Source organism: Gigantopelta aegis, chromosome 10, assembly GCF_016097555.1.
Source record: "Gigantopelta aegis isolate Gae_Host chromosome 10, Gae_host_genome, whole genome shotgun sequence".
NCBI classification, from domain to species: domain Eukaryota; kingdom Metazoa; phylum Mollusca; class Gastropoda; order Neomphalida; family Peltospiridae; genus Gigantopelta; species Gigantopelta aegis.
Genome location: NC_054708.1, coordinates 49,368,718 through 49,392,176, shown reverse-complemented (window position 1 = coordinate 49,392,176; position 23,459 = coordinate 49,368,718). Strand labels below are relative to the sequence as shown.

The window sequence follows — 23,459 nt, the reverse complement described above, 5'->3', positions numbered from 1 at the left end:
TGTTTAAAGGGACATACCCTAGGTTTTAAACACTAAGGCATATTTGTTTACTATTTAGAGCCGTTTTTGATAACTGAAATCATAGTTTACTTACATTTTATTGTTTAGATTATCCAGTTCTGTCCATTCGAAGTGTTTTTGGTCATCCTGGTGTTTTTAATATCACAAAATGCATTTCTCATACTTTTGAAAACGCACGTGCGTCTGAGAAGTAACAGTTATAGATTTCAAGTTTAGTCTATTTTTGTAGGGTAATTCACTATTTATAAGTCACAGACTCATGATTCTCTCAATTGTAACTTTATCCAAATGTGTTACAGGTTTGTAGATTAACTAAACTTAGTGTTAATTTTCACGGGTTGAAACTAGGGTATGTCCCTTTAACTAAACTTAGTGTGCATTTTCACGGGTTGAAACTAGAGTCTGTCCCTTTAACTAAACTTAGTGTTAATTTTCACGGGTTGAAACTAGGGTATGTCCCTTTAACTAAACTTAGTGTGCATTTTCACGGGTTGAAACTAGAGTCTGTCCCTTTAACTAAACTTAGTGTTAATTTTCACGGGTTGAAACTAGGGTATGTCCCTTTAACTAAACTTAGTGTGCATTTTCACGGGTTGAAACTAGAGTCTGTCCCTTTAACTAAACTTAGTGTTAATTTTCACGGGTTGAAACTAGGGTATGTCCCTTTAACTAAACTTAGTGTGCATTTTCATTGGTTGAAACTAGAGTCTGTCCCTTTAACTAAACTTAGTGTGCATTTTCATTGGTTGAAACTAGGGTCTGTCCCTTTAACTAAACTTAGTGTGCATTTTCACGGGTTGAAACTAGAGTCTGTCCCTTTAACTAAACTTAGTGTGCATTTTCATTGGTTGAAACTAGAGTCTGTCCCTTTAACTAAACTTAGTGTGCATTTTCATTGGTTGAAACTAGAGTCTGTCCCTTTAACTAAACTTAGTGTGCATTTTCATTGGTTGAAACTAGGGTCTGTCCCTTTAACTAAACTTAGTGTGCATTTTCACGGGTTGAAACTAGAGTCTGTCCCTTTAACTAAACTTAGTGTGCATTTTCACGGGTTGAAACTAGAGTCTGTCCCTTTAACTAAACTTAGTGTGCATTTTCACGGGTTGAAACTAGGGTCTGTCCCTTTAACTAAACTTAGTGTGCATTTTCACGGGTTGAAACTAGAGTCTGTCCCTTTAACTAAACTTAGTGTTAATTTTCACGGGTTGAAACTAGGGTATGTCCCTTTAACTAAACTTAGTGTGCATTTTCATTGGTTGAAACTAGAGTCTGTCCCTTTAACTAAACTTAGTGTGCATTTTCATTGGTTGAAACTAGGGTCTGTCCCTTTAACTAAACTTAGTGTGCATTTTCATTGGTTGAAACTAGAGTCTGTCCCTTTAAAGCCCCTATCGCTTCCTTTACATTTTGCCGCCATTTTGCCGGTATCCAACAATAAGACTGATACATGCAAACAACTTGCATCTTATCAATCAGTAGCATTAACGGCAATGCATCCAAAACGACTGCACTGATGAGTCCAATCAGATAACGTCTGCCTGTCCTTGCGTAGTAGTTTGGTATCAATTAAGGGTTTCATGTATGGAATGATCAACCATCTGTTCTCACTTCACTGCTATTGTGTGCTTGTTTAAGTGCTGGTATCCAACAAGAAGACCGACACATGCAACTCACTATACAGTCATTGTAACTAGCGTTAAATAATCAGATATTTTGTTTTGAAGGTAGGTAATACAAATATTATGAAATGTTGAATAGTATTCGGTAGATGCGCAATCATGATGGACAGCAAATCATCACGTAAGAGAAAAGTGCTTGATCTAGATATGAAATTCTAAATTATATTAGTTATTAATTTGGCCGAAAATCAAAGAAAGATATATAGCAGCCGAATTTGATGTTCCAATTTTGTTTCAAAACGTGACTGACTGAATACTCATTGGATTCAACATGCTGTATTTATTTGCATATTTGCTTATATTGGTAATAATAAAGGAAATATTAAAAAAACACCCCACTAATTCTTGTGTTTATGGTGTTTAAATTTGAAAAATCCAAAATGGCCGACTTCCTGATTGAAAATGACTAATATCTGTAAATGTTTACAATGAACTATACTGCTATAATGAACTGATGTTCCAGTTCATTATAAGAGTACTTTACTGTATAAACATTGATTACATCATACATGTACCCATTTAATCTTACTATAGTAAGAGTACTTTACTGTATAAACATTGATTACATCATACATGTACCCATTTAATCTTACTATAGTAACAACATACATGTACCCATTTAATCTTACTATAGTAACAACATACATGTACCCATTTAATCTTACTATAGTAACAACATACATGTACCCATTTAATCTTACTATAGTAACAACATACATGTACCCATTTAATCTTACTATAGTAAGAAAGACTCTAATGTCATGTCCCTAGCCAGAAATGACGTCGTGTTCATAGCATTCCTTCAATTCCATAAAATTCAACCAACTTTCCAGATGAAGTAAATTGTGTTATTTAATTAAAGTTTTGTTAATCATAATATAGAAAGGTGGTATGTAATAAATTTAAATACAACCACATATCAGTTATTTTGCCATGTTATTTATTGCACTCGTTTATAGTGTGCAAGGTTTATTCTTGTGCGCTATAAACTTGTCACGTCATGTCACATTTTAGTCTGACTACTGTCAGTGTCACTCATATTTAGGAATACATTAGTGATTTATAGTACCTAAGTATGTTTACATGTGTATGTATATGTGTATACTTGTGTATGTCTATGTATTAGTACTATTAGTGTATGTGTATGTAATAGGGCAGGACATAACCCAGTGAGCCCGACTGATGCACAGTTGGTCTAAGATCAATTCCCATTGGTGGCCCCATTGAGCTATTTCTCATTCCAGCCAGTGCACCACAACTGGTATATCAAAGTCTATGGTATGTGCTATCCTGTCTGTGGGTAGATGCAGTATATTACTTTAGCAGTGCTCTAAGAATGCTTGTTTTTCAATGCTCTCTTGATTTCACAGTACGTCATCATTAAATGTTGTTTTAGGAGACTAACTTTAACAGAAGTGCTATTTATAACTTGTTAATGTCATTAATGTTGGGTCCTCCATTTGTTGTCATGGAGGGGGTGAAGATTACTACAGCTGTATGGAGAAATGCTTGTAGACTAATTTCTTCAACATCATTTCCTAAATGTTTTGTCCAATTCCAACCAAATTTTGTTTGTAGCTTCCTGGGGCGGGACGTAGCCCAGTGGTAAAGTGTTCGCTCGATGCGCGGTCGGTGTGGGATCGATCCCCATTGGTGGGCCCAGTGGGCTATTTCTTGTTCCAGCCAGTGGTATGTACTATCCTGTCTGTGGGATGGTGCATATAAAAGATCCCTTGCTGCTAATTGGAAAGAGTAGCCCATGAAGTGGCGACAGCGGGTTTCCTCTCTCAATATCTGTGTGATCCTAAACCATGTCTGACGCCATATAACCGTAAATAAAATGTGTTGAGTGCATCGTTAAATAAAACATGTCTTTCTTTCTTTGTAGCTTCCTTGGCACATGGAGAAACACATTTTTAACTTGGTAATTTTGACTCCCCAGGGGCCTGAGGGGCATTGGGGGGGGGGCAAAAAGCTGGAAAATTGAATAGATTTCGTATATGTAAATGTCTATAGAATGTTTATCTAATTTGGTAATGTTTTTAATGTTGGGTGCTCCATTTATCCCTTGAGAGTAAAGTGAAGTTTTCCTATAGAACTTTTATGTAGAGAAATGCTTTTAAACTGTTATTTCTTCAACTTCTTCTCCAAAACCAATTCCATCCAAATTTTATGGGAAGCTTCATTAACTCATGGAGAAACAAATGTATGAATTTGGTCGTCCTGACCCCTCCCCCAGGGACTTGAGGGATGGGGCCTAGAAGAGGACAATTAAACCAATTAAAAAAAATAAAAAATCTCTCACTACTTGACAAATTCTAACAAAATTTTGAGCAAGGATCTGAGTGGTAGGGCTCAAAAGGGAAACCTTAAGCCAATTAAAAAAAAACCCTTCTCATCTTCCAGAAATGCTACATAACCGAATAGTCTTGATATTTAAAGACCAATATATAGTTTACACTTTTATCTAGGTCTCACTACACAGATGTCATCTGCCATTGAAACCCGTGTTAAACTGCCCAACTTCAAGCGAAGATTGCCCATAGAACGGGTTCTCGTTGGCACTAACAACATACACCATTGCGAACATACATTATATAAGCATTTATTTTCACTCCGAGTGGCGTCGTGGCAGGCCATCGGTCTGCAGGCTGGTAGGTACTGGGTTCGGATCCCAGTCGAGGCATGGGATTTTTAATCCAGATACCGACTCCAAACCCTGAGTGAGTGCCCCGCAAGGCTCAATGGGTAGGTGTAAACCACTTGCACCGACCAGTGATCCATAACTGGTTCAACAAAGGCCATGGTTTGTGCTATCCTGCCTGTGGGAAGCGCAAATAAAAGATCCCTTGCTGCCAATCAGAAGAGTAGCCCATGTAATGGCGACAGCGGGTTTCCTCTCAAAATCTGTGTGGTCCTTAACCATATGTCTGACGCCATATAACCGTAAATAAAATGTGTTGAGTGTGCGTCGTTAAATAAAACATTTCTTTCTTTCTTTCTTTATTTTCACTCCAAAATTGAGAACATTTCTGTCTCAGTTTTTTACTATATGACCGCAGGTGGTTCATTAACCGATTCACTCCGGCTGTCACTTGCGCTGTATACCCATGTCCCAAAAGGTCGATGCACAATATTACAAAATAACATGGGCAAAATACAGCCAGAAGGCTTACCATTAAACATGCATATTGTTTTAATTCTTCACCATTTCCTAAAAGTGAATATGTGAACCATAACATGTGTCACAATTAGGAACTATAGTGGACCGTGATCAATGAACTCTCACCCGGAAGTCATCTGTGTAGTGAGACCAAAAAAAACCCTTCTCATCTTCCAGAAATGCTACATAACCGAATAGTCTTGATATTTAAAGACCAATATATAGTTTACACTTTTATCTAGTTTGTGAATGTTGTTAATGTCAGACCTCCCATGGAGGGGGTAAGTTTACTATACTTATATAATACATATTATAATAAAGAAATGCATTTGAACTGTGATTTCTTCAGCTTTACTATTGTAATATTTTAATTGTTTCAGTCCATTCATCCGACCCAACCAGTCAAATCTGTGTGAAGCCTCGTGTGTGGTAAGTTATACATTTTATCTCTAGATACATGTAGTGATACTTTCTTCAAGAATGATAACACAGGGATGAAGGCAACTGATGGGACAGACAATGTAAAGCATATACACTCTCATTTCTACCTTTTTCTACCTTTAGTCTCTATATGCTAGTATCATCGATTACTAGTAGTAGTAACAATTCAGGTGAAACTGTCTGCCTTTGCTGTTCCAGCATTTTGTCTTCACCCCTGTATTAAAATGAGATTTGTCCAGCCAGTGCACCTTGACTGGCAGTGCTCAATTTTAAGGATTTTGGTTGCTTGCCCGGAGGGCAAGTATGGGTTCACCTTGAGGTTGCCCCTCCAAAAATTTGGTTGCCCTGATTTCATCCGTGTTTTGAAACTAGAGTTATATTTATATTCCTATAAAACAGTAACCAACAGGTTTGGAATTATATGTTGTCAATGTAAAATGTAATATGTACTGTCTAACAATAAAATGCATTACTTTTTAATAATGTTTTTAAATGTTTGTAGTTATACACATGTACACATAGAGCCTAATTGCTTAAGATTGTTATGATTTGGCGACACATCAGCTATTTTCTAATTGAATGCACTCTATGTTCCAATCGAATGCACTGGAATGTTTACTATTCGGAATACTTCAGCTGATTACGATTTTTCCTAATGTCTCACAGAATCGGCCGAGGAGTTCCGAGTGGCAAACAAACCCACGTGATTTCGACTGATGCTTTAGTAGAGGGGATGATTTTTTGTTTCAGATTTTGCCACATTCCGTTTCAGATATTTGCAAATTCCGTGGGTTTTTTTTTCCTTTTTGTGTGTTAATTAGTGTCATGTTTTATTATAATAAACTATATCCATTTGTGTTTTATTGTTCCAGCACTGAGCTTGTTGGCTATTGCTATTTTTTAAATACCTGTAAACATTTTTGTTGACACAAACTTAAAAAAAGAAGAAGTTAAGTAATGTTTACTTGCCACTAATAAAGACTAAAAAAGTGATGTACCATATTTTCTGTCCTATTACACGCATTGGTGTATAAACCGCACCACTTGGTTTTAGACAAAGTTTCAACCTTCGTTCGTACATAAGCCATAGTTAAAACAAAGTTACAAACTTAATTACTGTTAATTATTGTTTGTATTTAATAATAATAAAGAGATCCATTCTCCCTTAAATTCAAACAATACATAATTGTTGATTGTGTGGCTTTCAGTTTCATTTCATTTAATGGATTATGGTTAAGATTCATAAACAAAGCACACATTTGACAAACCCCGCTATTTTCATGAAAATATTAACAAGAACTTGGTAATGCATTGTTTGTAATCTTACATTAGTTGCCAAAAATATATAAATAAATAAATACATGATAACATTTTATTTGGTCCAGTATGATTACAAAACGTGAACCAAAAAAACAAAAGTGCACAAGTAAGAATTACTAGTACCCACTCGATTACACATGTATGTTTCTCTGTATCCTAACTAGCGTGCCGTGTGCACAAATTACATATTCAAACGTGGTCGGGTCAAGCTGGATATAGGCCAGTGGTAGTGAACCGACACTAAGCACTGTTCTGTCGATCGTTTACAGTTTCGACATTGTTTTATAACTTTTAAATGAAGGCCTTTAAAAAACAAACAACAAAAAACAAACAAACAAACAAAAAAACAACAACAATTGTTTAGAATTATGTATTCAGACCCAGTTTAAGGATTCGCTGGGCCAATAGCACAAATAACAGCGGGGCCCAATTCCCAAGATATATATTTTTCAACCCCTTCGGGGAGAGGGGATAAATTACCTGGGGAAAATAAATGTACACAATTACTCACCGCGGGACCCCCTGAAGTGCGGGGACGTAGCATGTTCTACATGTGCTACTAGAATAAACCAGTAAGAAGAAAAGTAAAATGCTATTTTTGTGTGCAATTTAGAAAACAATCGGTTCAGAAATAAATAATGTGTAGTAAATTCCATAGCATGAAAAAAGGTGTTCCCTGTGGGAGCGACTATAAATGTGAATTGCTTCCATACAGACAGATTAACGAATATGCCCAAAGGTTTACGAAATTATGTTTTCCAACGAAAGTGTTGTGTAAATCGGTTATGCTTACGAATCGTAATAAGTATTATTAAAAAATATTGAAATTGAACATACTAGAAATCTTGTTATATAATCAACATTCTAAAATTGTATTAGTTCATGTTTATTTTTATATTTCAAATTAAATTTTACTGTGTAAAGTGACACGGGTAAACACTCAAATGCTTTTGTTACAAGCTTACAGCGTAACTTCCGAGAATGAACGGTTCTGGTAGTGTTTAGGCATACGAAAGTTGGCATACAAAAACACTATATGCGTATATTATTAATATTGAATCTTAAAAGTACCAAAAAGATTTATAATGGTGCTTGAACCAGAAATACAACGTTTGAAGGTTATTTATTTTTTTAAATCGCGAATTCTGTTTCAGTTACTAAATTCCGCGATTCCGTCCGTGTTTTTCGTGAATCGGAAAATCATCCACTCTACTTTAGATAACGACAGTTTAAAAGCGATTGTGGGCAAGGAAACTGCACATTATTATGCGACACAACTCCTTTTGGTGTTTAAACAAAAGTCAGTCGTCCGACGGGCAACTAGTATCATAGAATTAAGTTGCCCGACTGAATATTAGGTCGTCACAGATGACCGGACGACCGTAAAAATTGAGCGCTGCAGACTGGTATATCCAAGGCTGCGGTATGTTCTTTCCTGTTTGTGGGATGGTGCATAATATAAAAATTCCTTGTTATTAATAGAAAAATGCAGCAGGTTTTCTCTTTAAGACTGTTTGTAAAAATTACCAAAAGTTTCACATCCAATGGCTGGTAATTAATAAATCAATGTGCTCTAGTGGTGTCATTAAACAAAACAAATTTTAAATTTAAAATGAGATTTGATCTACCAGGTATACAATTTGATGGTAATTTGTTAAGAAACTTTTTTCATTAAAAAAAAAAAAATACCAAAACAATTAAAATAATGTTATGAGGATTGGCTTGGGTAAAAAAACATTTGACATGTGGCGAAATATTTTCATCATTTTTATTTTAAGGAAATATGGCAAAACAGAATTGTGAAGCTTGTATATTGAACTGGTTTAAAACAGTTTTGGCAAACAGTTTGCAACCTCTCCAGTAAAATAACGGACTTGACCTATGCCATTCTCAATTTGCAACATTATCCATGTCTAGCTATGTAACATGCTGCATATAATTTTGTCTGAAAGCAGTTTTTAAAGCACTATGTATTATATTGCACTGCACTTCATTCTGTGAGAGAATAATAGATTATCTTTAAGTTTTGTTTGTTCCACAGTAATAGAGCATTTGGTTTTGTTAGTTTTAAAATGATGACTTGTAGTAGGATTTTCACTGTAAAAGTTACATGAATGAATGAAAATACAGTAATTGTGTTATAGAAAAACAAGCCAATTTTAGACCTTAAATTACTAAACTAAAATTTCAATATCCTTTTTGTCCAATCTATATTTTATACATATATGTGTGTGTGTGCGTCAGTGATAGAAATAAGGAGAAATTTTCACTAGTCCACCAGACAAATATATCTAGAAATCTACTTGTCCACCAATATTTTCACTTGTGACTTGTCCAAACAAGTGGGTTTTTTTTAATTCAAGTAGAAAGACAATGTTTTTGACTGCTCAAAATGAAAATGCATTGGACATTTTTACTTTTCCACAGGACAACCATTGAGATACATTTACTTGTCCGAGCAGATTTGCACTTGTCAGGACAAATGGACAAGTACTTATTTCAAACATTGTGTGTGTGTATTTGTGCATTTTAAAAGCCATAAGTCTATTTTAAGATAACTTATGTTATATCTTATTAAAGATCTGCTCTAGAATATCATATAATGAGAACCGTTTCAGTAATGTACAAGTCCACTTTACAATCAAAATTAAGGATATATCTAGCCTGGAGTAAATGACCTCTGTATTGGTTGAAATACATATCTTCCAATATTATCCATGCAGATTCCTCAGATCCCAATGAGAATACAATATATTTGTTACTAACAGGTTAATGATGGTTTTATTTGTCAGCAGAAATTACAATACATTATTGCTTAAAATTACTAAATAGTATTATGTCATGTTCAGTTCATAATTAACGTTTTCAGTTTATATGTGTTAATTTTGTGTGTGTTGAGTGTGTGCTTGTGTTTCAATTTCAATTTCAGTCGTCTGGTAAAACTGTCATTATTTACAAAGCAACAGCTCAACTCTTTTTTCCTTTTAACGTGCGGTGTTAGATAATTTCCATTGCCATAGCAACACTTTTATTCCATCTATTGAGAACATGTTACTAGCTAGTCTTCTGTGTGGATCGTGCCTGTCTGGCTAGCTCTCAAGCCAGTCTCCAAATAAACCATAATATTGATTAGTTCTGTGCTAAATCGCACAGATCAATTTTTTTTTCTCTGCCAGCTTCTAAAGCAATAGCTCTGTAATACAGTACGGAGTAGTCAACATGCAAGCGCTAAACATGTCTTTAATTACGAACTGAAACGTTACAAATTCATTCGCCAAGTATCCAGCAGTAGTCATCTGAATATAGACAGATAAATGTATTTTATAAGACCAGTTTCAATATAGAACAGTCGTAGTCAGAGGATATATCTAAATTGATGTGCAATTAATATGCTTAACATTTCAAAACATGTCATCATGGGAATGTTGTTATTGTACATTAAGTTATAAGAAAAGGGTGTTTGGTGTCTAACGTATGGTTATTTTGACACTTAGTTGAGAAAGAGAGGAAACCTAGCATGACGATATAGGTTAACTGAACTGAAAAATAGCAATGCATCTTTTATATGCATTTACATTCCTATACATGAATTCCTATATACAGAACAGAACATAACAGAGGCTTTTGTTAGGAACTGGGTGAGACCGGACCCCCCCCCCCCCCACCCCCCCCCCCACCTCCCCACCTCCCCACCTCCCCACTGATCATCAACGATGATGATTCTATGATCTATCACACTTCAGGCGAGTGCTCTACCATCCTGCCTACTCAAGATGGCAGTTGGTCAGTACAGTTAGAGATGGGTAATGTAATTGGGAGTTGACATGTTCTTAATACGATTTTAAAATCCACAAAATTACACTGTACATTGCAACTTAAGGGGAACTAAACTCAAACATGAGCCTTATGTGTTGGAAAGATGCATACCTGGACAACCAACACATACTGACACTTTAAGAATTAAAAAATGCATAATTTTAGAATTAATAAAAAAAAACCCGTGATTATTCCTGCTAACTGGGGGCATCCATTTTCTTTTGTTTTTGTTGCATCTGGTACTCTAGCTTGGGGCGAAGTGACGTCAGCTCCTACTAACTCCTGTATGCACAGTGTAAACAAACGCAGTAATTTACGACAAGGCACTTAGCTTTCATCAACTTGACTTGTAAAACAACATAAATGACTTGATAACATAACTATATAACTAAATATATTTCAATTTGCATTAATAGAATGAAATGGGGTTATAGTATTTTACTCTCTTTAAAAATCCAAAGAAAAATGCTTACTATTAGGCCTATTGGTAGCGTATGTTGGAGCAAAAACGACCACTCACAATACCCAAGTGATAATGTTCTTTTCTTTGGGACTGTATAATTGGTCAGTTCTGTGATTTTAGATGGGAAAGTCTACTTAATCAAGTTTTACAGAATTATTTACAGTAATAAAGCTTGACAGCTAATAGTAGCTGATAATAGCTATTACCATTTTAGGGGTGGCAGATATTTCCCAATACCCTGTGATGTTAAAAAAATACCACCTGTACGTAATTTTGTGTCTAGACGGCAGTAATTAATGGTTTGTCTACCTACCAAGTATACACCTGCCAATCAGGAATCACAGGTAGTTGCCACTGAAAGTATAGATCAGTTAACTAAGAAAACACTCTGTTTATCATTTCAGTAATTAGGTTAATGTGTGGACAAAACATGATAGAGTTATTTGGACACTGACAGTGGTGGTTTATTTTGTATTGTAAAATAATATATACTTATTGCTGGCTTACTAAAATGGATATTATCACAGAACATTGTGCAAAAATCAGGTACATTTGTTTCTTCAGTTCTGAGACTAATTCCTGACATAACACATTAAATATTACATAACCACCTGCTCACCAAAGGGCATATTCACTGGGATGGTACAAAATGGATGTGACCGTTATATATAATATACGTCACATTTACCCGTTTTATTAATTAAATATAATAATATACTTGTTGATATTAAGCAATAATTGTGTATTATATGTTGTTGAATATGCATACCAGTCCAAAAGCCTTGCACAAGCACTCCTTTAAGAATGTACACACAATAATAATTTAATATGTTGGTTTCCTTAAAACAATTTTAATCAGAATTCCAGGTAATGTTTTCTGATCCTGTTTCTTAGCACATTAACACAAGAGATAAGTGTATTTAAGAGATCTTTTAAAAATACATTATCAGATTCACATTGTTAAAGGAATGCTTAAGCATGGCTTTTGGACTGATATGCATATTCAATGATATATGATGCACATTATTGCTTAATATCAACAAGTATATTATTATATTTAATTAAGAAAATGGTTAAATGTGATGGCTATTATATATATCTGAATACACCCTCTGGCGAGCTAGTGGTTATGTAATACTGAATGCGTAATGTCAGGTATAAGTGTCATACTGGAGAAACAAATCTACCTGGTTTTTGCAGGATGATAAAATAGACATGCATTGCAATGTTCTGTAATAATATACATCCCAGTAAACCAGCAATAAGTATATTTTATTTTTCAATGCAAAATAAACCACCATTGTCAAAGTGCATGGATTAACCTATGTACTGAAATGATACACATAGTGTTTTCTTAGTTAATTGGTCTATGTTGTTAGTTGCCTCTACCTGTGATTCCTGATTGGCAGTTGTATATTTGATTGGTAACCAGACGAGCCAAGTAAATGACACTGTCTAGACACAAAAATACATACCGGTATTGTGTAATATTACCTGTCGCCCCTAAAATGGTAATGGACATGGTTTATTACTGTAAATAGTTCTATAAAACTATTGATTAAGTAGACTTTCCCATCTAAAATCACAGAACGTAGTCCGAAAGAAAAGAAAATTATCACTTGGGTATCGTGGGTTGTCGTTTTTGTTTCAATGTAGCATACCAATAGGCCTGATAGTGTACATTTTTCCGTTGGATTATTTAACAGAGGAAAATACTATAACCCCATTTCGTTCCGTTAATGCAACTTGAAATATATTTAGTTAAATAGTTTATTATATTATCACATAATTTATGTTGTTTTACAAGTCAGGTTGATCAGAGAGAGGCACCTTGTTGTAAATTACTACTTTAGTTTACACTATGCATACAGGAGTTGGTCAGGAGCTGACGTCACTTCGCCCCAAGCTACAGTACAGGACTCCTCAAAAAGAAAAGAAAATGGCTGCCCCCAGTTAGCAGGAATAATCACTTTTTTTAAAACAACACTAAAATTACACGTTTTTCATTTGTTAAAGTGTCAGTATGAATTGGTGGTCCAGGTATGCATCTTTCCAACACATAAGGCTCATATTTGAGTTTACTCTCCCTTTAATGTTAAAAGGAAAGGAAAGAAAAGAATGTTTCATTACATCTAAAGCACATTTTAGACTATTGCTGTTTAATCAGTAACTATGACACTTTGTTTAAAGAGTGAGAGAAAAAAATATAGTCTGTCCCACAGAGAATGCCTTTTTTCATACTTTATTTATTTCTGAGCTGATTGTTTTCTAAATTGCACACAAAAATAGTATTTTTTTTGTTATTTCCAAAACACTGTTACTTTTCTTTTTACGTCAAACCAAATTGAAATTATTTACCAAAAACATTTTTGTAGGGTGATGGGATGGACTATAGTGCTGCTAACATGTAGTCTACTCCAAATTATTCAGCAATTATAGGGGTCTTTTATATTCACTTCCCATTGACAGAGTAATACATACCACAGCACTTGCTACACCAACTGAATTAAGGAGCAGTAGTAAACACCTAAATGAAAGAGAATCAATTCCATGACCTTGAGCAAGTGAAAGCTCTATCAGTGAGCTGTATTCATAACATGTACTAATGCCAGAAACTAATGGCATTGCTCAAGAAAGTTGTATACCTCAGGCTCTATATTCATAAAATGGAGTCAATATATGAACAGTGTTTGAATGTTTACATTCTTAACTACATTTAATTGGGCTTCCAGTTCTGGTGGAAGTGCAGGTGGCTGAACATCAATGGTTGGGGACTGTCAAATGCCATGTACAGTGGGTTCGAATCCTGCCAAGTGACACTTTGTGTTTTTAAATCTGATACTTGTGATACATGTATGTGCCTACTGTAAGTCTAATAGATAAATATCATCCGTTGACTTAAGAACATTTATACAGATGTTTCTCTTTAATGGGAGCTATTACTCTTATTCCCCGTCACTCTCATCGAACTAGTTCAAGGAGAGTCATTTGTAGCTTCCCTTGGCATGTCAGTTTATATGGTGTAAATGTGGTAATACATGTATTTTAAATGGCTCCCTGTAATCTGGGGGTGGGTCATATCCCAGTGGTAAAGCACTCGCATGATGCACAGTCTGTTTGGGATCGATCCCCGTCAGTCGGCCCATTGGGCTATTTCTTGCTCTAGCCAGTGCACCACGACTGGTACATCAAACGCTGTGGTATGTGCTATCCTGTCTATGGGATGGTGCATATAAAAGATCCCTTGCTGCTAATCGAAAATAATAGTTCATGAAGTGGCGACAGCGGGTTTCCTCCTTCAATATCTGTGTGGTCGAAATAAACCATTTCCTTCCCTATAATCTGCTAGGGGATCAATTAATCACTCCACTCAATTTTTTTCACAGCAAGGTCTGATTATGAATATGGAGTCAGAGCTTTTCATGCTGTCATGTTACATACTATATAAATGGGAAGAGACTATTATTTATTTGTAAATGTATCAATAAATAATTTGTATATGAATACAGTAGTTTTTAGTATTTTAATTTTGTTTTATATTTCTAGTCTTTTGAGAGAGTGGTTGTCCAGAATATTCTTCATGGCTTGTCTCCCAGCCTGTGTGAAGCTATCCAGAGTGTGTCTCGATGGAAGACCATCCAGGCTGCATTCCCACACTTAATGCACGCATGTTCCAATCTGCTGCTCCAACGCAAGCAGAACCACCCGGACGAACGCTTCAGCAACAGCGAGACCAAGCTTCTGTACACCCTGCACTGGATCATGCTGGACGCAGCCTCGGAGTGTGAGGACGCCGACACCGAGAAGAACATCCGGCGGCCGGGAGGATCCCAAATGTACATGCATCCCATCGGAACCATCCAGCTGTTTGTATACCTGTTCGCACCGCTCATCCACACGATGAAGGATTCCGACTTCGACTCTCTGAAGCTGGAGAACGGCCTGACATTGTGGCAGCCCCTGTGGGATTACCGACAGCCTGACATTCCCTGTTTCTCAACCCCCGTCAAACCACAGCGCAGTGTGCTCAAAGCTCAGAGGAATCTGCTGAAGGTGAGTTGTGTAGGGGACTGATTTCTGTGTCGTAACTTTACCAGCTTAAAACAACACAAGTGCTTTTGGTATTTTGACGATCCAGATTTCCACCAAAAAAACCCCAACACTGCAAGGGGAAGGAGGAGAGTGTGTGTGGGTAAATAAATGTGTTATGAAGTTGCACAGTATGAGCACAGAAGTGGTTGGTTATTGCTCCTCCTAAAAAAGCCAGGAATTGCAGTAGTAGTAAAATTTCACGATTCTGAACATGAACATTAAAATTGGCATTCTTCCAGAATTCTACCATGCAAAGTTGAGGTGGGATATCTGCCTAGAATAGTTTGAGGGTGGATCAATCCTGTTTTTATCCTCATTTGGGGGAAACCATGTCAGTTCAGAAAAGAAAAATTGTGCTGGTTCGTGTTTGTAGTATCTTAAGACCGCAACTAAAGCATTGCAGTTTTCTGTATGTCAGTTCAGAAGAGATCATGTCTTACATTTATGATGGTCATCCACTGGTTATGTGCATGTTTATCCTATTATGTTGTTGCCAGAGACCGTGAATATGATTGTTTTATTTCACAGCCCTTGGCTGAGTGATTCATATGTTCATTTTGGTATTTTAAGAAAATGAAGTTGGTTTTATTGGTTTTACATTTTAGGTAAACACAAATGCTGCGAATATTTACATTGGAAAAGGCACATCTCGAGAAAACCTGTATTTCATAAACCCTGACCCTCCAAGCAGGTAACTAAATTTATCTAAATTGTTCTAAATTCATATCACTATAAAATGAAGTCATTACAATTCATAACTATGTACACATAATTTGTTGTATGGACAGAACATATGATTGTGTTGTGTTGTTTTATGTTTATTTGATTTGATGTGATGCCATGCCATGCCATGCCATGTTATGTCATGTTATGTTAAAATTTCATTCCATGAAGCTAACAACAGTCTTAGGAAATTGAAAAACTGCTTTTTCAAAGTTATATGAAATGAATTTGATCATGTTAAGTTATAATACGTTTTAGATTTGTAAAATCTAGCTAATATGAACACAGATCATTCAAGAACTATGCCAAAAACATCTAACCAAAATAGTTCTTTCAGTGTTAATATAGTTATTCTTTTAGTAGAAACATGTGTTATAAACAATATTTAAAAATAAATAAATTTCAGAGCCAGCATCCACGAGTCCCAGTCCCCGCTTGCTCCCATTGCCAGAATGAGTGACATATGTGCCTTGTCGGCAGCTGCTTCTGAATCCCAGACAGCGACGATGGAAGTTCTTTGTGAGAACTGCAACACTGTGATGCCCCTCAAGACCAACGACGGTCCGATGATATGCAAGTGTGGCCAGAAGGATACCCTAGTTGCCTTTCTTCCCGATACAAAGACGTATGCATTCCACAAGTTGACGTCGGGTGTTGACAAGGACTACGTGAAGCAGCAGCTGGCCAGTGCCGTTGCCAGTGGGAGGACCGTCCCGGGAGCTGCGGAAGCTCCCGACCTGCTGAGTGCCAGCTACTTCGACGTGGCCGTCCTGCGCTGTCTGTTCTGTCTCAACTGGAACGAGGACGGGATATACTGGGCACTGCGGTACGTCCATCAGAGGACCCTGGAGGTGTGTGACGAGCAGAATCGCATGGAGCACATGGAGCGGTCTCGCAGCAAATCGCTGCCCATTCCCATACTGCAGGTTCTCCAGAGCAAGGCATCCTCACCAGACGACCGGTCGAGTGGGTTCACTCCGGTCCAGAGTCCCGATTCTCGGTCTCCGTCGCCAAAACTGGCTTCAAATGTGGAGTCGAATCATCCTTTGAGTATGGGAACTTGCAGCACTCCTGAAATACGGCGAGAACCACCATACAAGAAAATCCGCGTTGTTGAGCTGAAGCAGTTTTTTGATACAGGGAAGTCTCACTTGAGAAGGAAAGAAAATGGAGAAATAGAAGAAAGTGGATCGTTGTCGTCAAAAGCATCAAAACATGAGCATATGTCTGGGAGTGGTCAGATATTTTCACGTGGCACACGGGACGATTCGTCCAGTTCGTGTACGGTGTCCACAATGGACACCGAACCAGACATGATACGACCCAATTCGGCGATTGGCAGCTATGGTTCCAGTCATCAGGACGAACGATACGGAGGTTTGGTGTCCGCGTATTCCGCCCAGCGTAAGAGCATGCCAACACTTCCACAGTCGGACAGAGAGTCTTTGTGCAGCAGTGGATTACAGAGTGGCCAAGACTCGTCCAATTCCTCACAGAATGATCTTAACATTCGGTCTGAGGTCGTGAAGAAACCCATCATTACCATCACAGAGCACAGTCCAGAACCAAAGAACATGTCGTCATCAAACTATGAGCTGTCTGGACAAGCGAACCCGAATCAGAAAGAGTCGTCATCACCAGAGCTACCCCGAAGTATGACGGACTCGAACATCTGCTACAAGCATGATGATGAAGTCCAAGAAGTGTCTGGATCTAAGCACTACATTCAGGTAGAATCATAGAAGTAGTATTACAGCAATATCTCAGTTACTTGTTGATGTACTGTTTAATAGGATCTATCATTATTTCTACTTGTACATCAGAAAAAAACATAAAAAAGAGTGGTATAAAAAAAAACTAAATAAAAATGAGGAGAGGACAAAATAGGAATTGTTCTGTTTACCATGATCATGAATGACAAATATCTTTTTTAGGTAATTTTCAACACAAAATGTTTCCTGTTAATTGTGACACTGCTTATATCCTAGACCATGTTCTCACCACCTACAAATCATCTGAATAAAATAGAAATGTCCCAGTATGAAGTGGCTGAATGCAAATCCATAAGTAGTAGCAAATGTAAATGTCGGTCATACACAGCCATTATTTCAACCTGAAGAAAAATGCAAAATATTTCAGCTATTCTAGAGTAGATTACATAGAGAATAATACATGAGTGGCCGTTAGATAGCATTTTATCTCACGAGTTGTTTTAAAATGTATCTTACGAGCGAAAGCGAGTGTGATACATTTTTAAATGAGTTGTGAGATAAATGGTATCTAATAGACACGAATGTATTATTCTATTGCTTACATATCTTCAAAAAAAACCTGGTTTTAAGCAAATTTTAACATCTTTTTTGACTAAAACATATTTACAGCTGTTGCACTTGTAGCTGACTTAATGTCACAGACACATAATTGCCAGGTTAACTATATGTCAGTGTAATCGATTTCCACTGTGCTGTTTTTTTATTGGACATATGGCATTGGTGACCTGGTCATCACCTAGAAGCAGCCAGTTGTATGTCTTGAAATTGTTAACACCTGTACGTGTGTAAACAACTACTGTGTTATCAAAAATAACACACAGTGTTCTTACCAACGGGAATGTAAAAAATTATGTTTATTCTGTGTTGCAGGACAATGGTTACATCAACTATAAGGTCGTGCTTCGTGCAGTTCACTTTGTGTCAATGAACGAGCGATCGCCAAGGATCTGTGAGGTCCTTCTTAACATCCTCAACTGTCTCCTGGACCTTGACATTATTGAATCCAACAGAAACAGCACACCACTAAAGCCTCTTATTACTCCAGAAAGTCAAAATACGCCAGCAGCTAAAGCAGTTCCTAGTAGCAAAGACAATGAAGAGATAACAGCACACAGTCTTGCCATGGATAGCCTGTTCCGGTAAGTAACTCACTTATTAATTTTCAAGGAGTGGGATGCAGCCCAGTGGTAGAGTAGTGTTTGCTTGATGCACGGTCGGTGGGTCCCATTGAGCTGTTTTTCGCTCCAGCCAGTCCACCACGACTGGTATATCAAAGGCCATGGTATATGATATCCTGTCTATGTGATGGTGCATACAAAAGATCCCTTGGTACTAATGGAAAATGTAGCTGGTTTCATCTTTAAGACTATATGTCAAATGACCAAATGTTTGATATCCAGTAACCGATGATTAATAAATCAATGTGCTCTAGTGGTGTCATTAAAAAAAACCCCACTAACTTTTTAAATTAAATACTGAAATATGCCAAATCATGTTTTTCTTTCCTATATGATATAAATGAATGCATCTGTCATGTTCATATTTGTGGTCTTAAAGAATGCTTCCAACAAATAATATTAAGAGAAAAATTTTGTTTTTAAATTCTAAGGTTTACCAAAATGAGTAAAACTGTTATGTTTGTTTTTTACTTCATAAAGGTGTGATATAGATATAACCTTTCCAATGGCGGAAATGGTGATGACATCAACTTTTGCGTTTAAAGTTTATTGTTAAGATTTCATGTTTAGATCAGTTTCTCATAAACTGTAAGTCCTAAGTCAATGAAACTTCTTTTTAGTTACCACTGAAACATTTAATTCCGAGGATTTCTTGTATTAATTTCAGGATCTACCAGCACCTGGGCTGCCCACATGGTTGTGGTGATGGGATCATTGGTGCCCAGGGAGATCATCTTAGGATTAAGGGTCAGAACTGCCTGCAGCAGCTGTACCGCCGCAACCCACCTCTCTTCCACAAGTTCCTCCGTGACATAGTCAAGAACCGGCACTTGCAGGAAAGTGTCGACTTTCTACATGCATTCCTTGGATTCTGCGTTGATCCAACAACAGTTCTACAGTCACCATTACGTAAGTGGTCTTACTTTCAGTTGTGCCATTGTATAACTTATGGATTTTCACCATTTACATGTACTTACTTAAGGACATGGACAACTTAACCTTTTTAAAATTTCCATGGATTTATGAATTTTCACCATTAACATGTGCTTACCTGGAGACATGGACAATTTAACCTTTTTCAAATTTCCATACCCCTACAAGACACCCAAATATATTAAAGGCGCAGACCCTAGTTTCAACTCGTAAAAATGGACACTAAGTTTAATTAATCTACAAACCTGTAAGTGTAACACATTTGGATAAAGTTACAACAGAGTGAAAGAAGAGTCTGTGATATTAAAACTGGAAAATATCCTTAAAAATAGACTAGAACTCGAATCAATAACTGTTACTTCTCAGACGGACATGCATTTTTAAAAATACGAAAAAAATGCATTTTGTGATATTAGAAACAACAGGATGACCAGAAACACTTCGGTTCTACGGAAATGGATAATCTAAACAATAAAATATAAGTAATGTTTGATTTAAGTTATCATAAATGGCTCTTATAGTGAAAAATATGCTGTAGTGTTTAAAAACTAGTGTCTGTCCCTTTAAGTGATGTATTTAGTTTAAAAGTCAATGTGTTTGTTGTTAAGCCTTTCAAATTTTGCATATTGTAGGGATATTTTTGCATATGGTTAGTTGTAGTGTACAGTATATTGCACCTGGAATATGGTGCATCTGTAACCCCCTTCCAAAAACAAAACAAAAATGCAGGTGTGTCAAAATTGGCAGTTTGCAAATTTCATTGGCTATTGTAACTTATGTACTGTGTGCATATAATATATTTTAAATTAATTGTTTAGTAAAGTGCTTATATATCCACCTACTTTGAATAAGCTGCCTCCAACTTTGAAACACAGTAAACAGAACACACTGAATATTTTTTCTCTATATTTCTTTTCAGCCCAGAAAAAGTCTGTTTCCCAGGAAAACTTGCCAAGGAATAGCTATGCTAACAACTTTGGTCACAGTATGAATGGCGAGGGATACCGAGGTGTGGAGGGCGTGCTGATAGCAAATCTTTTAAAGCCATTTATGTCCAGATGTGTTGACTGTGTGTCAGAACTGTATGGCCATGAAAACATTGTAAGTGGCTCCTTTTACTATTGGAGATAACTGTATCATGTAAATAATAAATTCATCCAATAGCTGATACTTAATCATTGTGCTCTAGTGGCATCATTAGACCAAAGAAACTTCAAATTTTTCTTTATAATAAATTGTTTTACTTGTATTTCTAGGGTTTGTTTTGTGATGTTCGCCAGCTGATGTCGTATGTTAAAGAAGTCCATGGAGGTCAGTTCCGCAAGGTTGCTTTAAGCGGGTTACTCGATCCTCTTCAGAAGTTGAAACGGCGCCAAGTGGAGAAGGAGCGAGAAAACAGAGTCAAACCTGTCCGACCTGTCAGGTTGGTTCAAAAAGAATACATTAATTGTTAGACAATTTAACTGGCCAATATAGAGCTTGCTTGATGCACGGTTGTTTTTGGATCGATCCCATTCGGTGGGTCCATTGGGCTATTTCTCGTTCCAGCCAGTGCACAACAACTGGTATATCAAAGGCAGTGGTATGTGCTATCCTGTTTATGGGATGGTGCATATAAAAGATCCCTTGCTACTAATGGAAAAATGTGGGTTTCCTGTCTAAGACTATACTTTCAAATTGCCAAATGTTTGACATCCAGTAGTGAATGATTAATAAATAAATGTGTTCTAGTGGTGTCATTAAACACAATGAACAGAATTTTAATCTAAAACCCCAATCTGACTACTTGTTAAATGAAAAACACAAACACTGCAGTCATCTTTGTGCCTGAAGATTAAATGAAGGCCACATCAGTCAAATGCCTGCCCACCCACTCCCTCTAAAAACGTTCTGACCTAACCACAAGATATAAGAACCGTATAACTAAAGACAACTATTAAATGTAGTTGTTTGTTACGTTTTTGTATTGAGCTCAATAAAACTTGTGGTGCACCTTTTGATTTTAATGTTGTTAGTGGTTGCAAAACTAGAATTAGATTAATCATGACATCATTAATGAAAAGTTTTTTTTTTAACATCAAACAAGACTTTTGATTCAATGGATACTTTGATTTTACCAAATAACTAACAATAATTGTTTTGCCTTAAAAACTGAACAAGTGGTGGGACGCTAGATGTAGTCTACTGAAGTGTCAGGACGTTCTATTGTAAACGTGTATTTCAGTCGAGCGACGTCTGTCACATCTGAGAGTGGTGATGAGCTGAGATCTCCGGGCATTGTCAACTGTGAGGAACCACACACCAGTAGCAAGTCAAGGAGGTCACTGTTCAGAAAGAAAATTAAAAAGGTGAGTTATTATATTAGCTATGCCAGATTTAGAAATGAAATATTACGCTCTGTATGACCCAAGGAATTAATAATCTTGGGATATAGAAGATAACACTTGTAGAAACCTGAATCCAAATATATATACTCGGAATTGTGAACATTTTAACATGGATGAAAAATCTCATGGATTTTTTTCCCAGAATTCCAGAATTTAGAGCCGGCTAAAAACTGTTTCTATTTTTCTTCTTTGATGAAAATCCCTATATTTCAAAACTTCCAGATTGTTTTTTTGTCCACTATAATTTTTATCTTTGTTTTAACACATGTATTAATTTCTCTGTCCTTCAGTCCCTGATGTTCCAGTATACTGCGAGTGACTCGGAGCTGGTGGATGATTTGTGTCACGGCAAGCTGAGTCCACGGACCAGCATATCGGCTGCTGAAGATGATTCTCCTTCCGGCACCAGCACGCCCAGGCGCCGCTTCAGCAAGTTTAACTTAGGCAAGCAGAGTACTGCCAGAATTCACTGTATTTTAAAAATACTGGAAAAGATTTGTGACTTTTATAACTACAGCCCAGTGGTAAAGCACTTGCTTGATGTGCGGTTGGTCTAGCATCGATCCCTGTCGGTGGGCCCATTGGGCTATTTCTCATTCCAGCAAGTGCACCACAACTGGTATATCAAAGACCGTGGTATGGACTACCCTGTGTGGGATGGTACATATAAAAGATCCCTTGCTGCTAATCAAAAAGAGTAGTCCATGAAGTGGTGACAGCGGGTTTCCTCTCTCAATATCTGTGGGCCGTAACCATATGTCTGACGCCATATAACCGTCAATAAAATGTGTTGAGTGTGTCGTTAAATAAAACATTTCCTCTTCCTCCTCTTCATGACTACAATCATTATGGTAGAAAAGCAGCCTTATCTTTTAACATATTTCATTTGAAATGGAAATTCTTTCTGGTAATTGTCATAACTTAATACATTTAATGTAGTTTTTATTACATAATTATTTACAACGTCTTTTCAAATTAACTCAAGTTTTCTCTGTGATAACTTTACATCTCTCTTCAATGCAAGGTTACTGTTTAGGATTTGGTTAACAATTCAATGCCTTGTTTTCAACCATAGTATTGAAATTTTTTATAAGATACAAATAATTAATAAAGCAAGACAATTTTATTTGAAAAAGTATAGTTTGTGTAGAAAATATTTCTGGATATTGATGCTGGGGTAGTTGTCTTATTTTGTAATCTCCATTTACAGGTTGGAAACGGGGGGCACGCTCTGATCATGAAGATGACGGGCCAAATGAACCACCCCCTCTTGACCGCCGTGAGAGCAAGAGTGAAATGCATGTGCATCAGCGCAAGGGCAGGATGTCCTTCAAAGCAGCCAGTCATGCAACCTTGACCTTCCTTAGTGCAAGGAAGAGATGTGAAGATGGCACGAAGGCAATGGGCAAGCATATTTCCAGACGAAACAGCGTTGATGGTAAATGGATTCAGATTGAAGTATTTTATTAAT

At 36.8% G+C, this 23,459-nt stretch overlaps 1 protein-coding gene across 1 annotated transcript in view; it reads left to right on the top strand.

The window, feature by feature from the left end:
- Positions 1–23,459, top strand: part of LOC121382754 (protein unc-80 homolog) — a 93,170-nt gene that overhangs the window by 5,490 nt on the left and 64,221 nt on the right. The window contains exons 2-12 of the mRNA XM_041512332.1: positions 5,244–5,292; positions 14,450–14,956; positions 15,601–15,686; positions 16,125–17,448; positions 18,361–18,629; positions 19,336–19,577; positions 20,521–20,702; positions 20,858–21,024; positions 21,826–21,949; positions 22,279–22,432; positions 23,199–23,426. Of these exons, the coding sequence (XP_041368266.1) occupies positions 5,244–5,292; positions 14,450–14,956; positions 15,601–15,686; positions 16,125–17,448; positions 18,361–18,629; positions 19,336–19,577; positions 20,521–20,702; positions 20,858–21,024; positions 21,826–21,949; positions 22,279–22,432; positions 23,199–23,426 (3,332 nt within the window). The remainder of the gene's footprint in view (positions 1–5,243; positions 5,293–14,449; positions 14,957–15,600; positions 15,687–16,124; positions 17,449–18,360; positions 18,630–19,335; positions 19,578–20,520; positions 20,703–20,857; positions 21,025–21,825; positions 21,950–22,278; positions 22,433–23,198; positions 23,427–23,459) is intronic.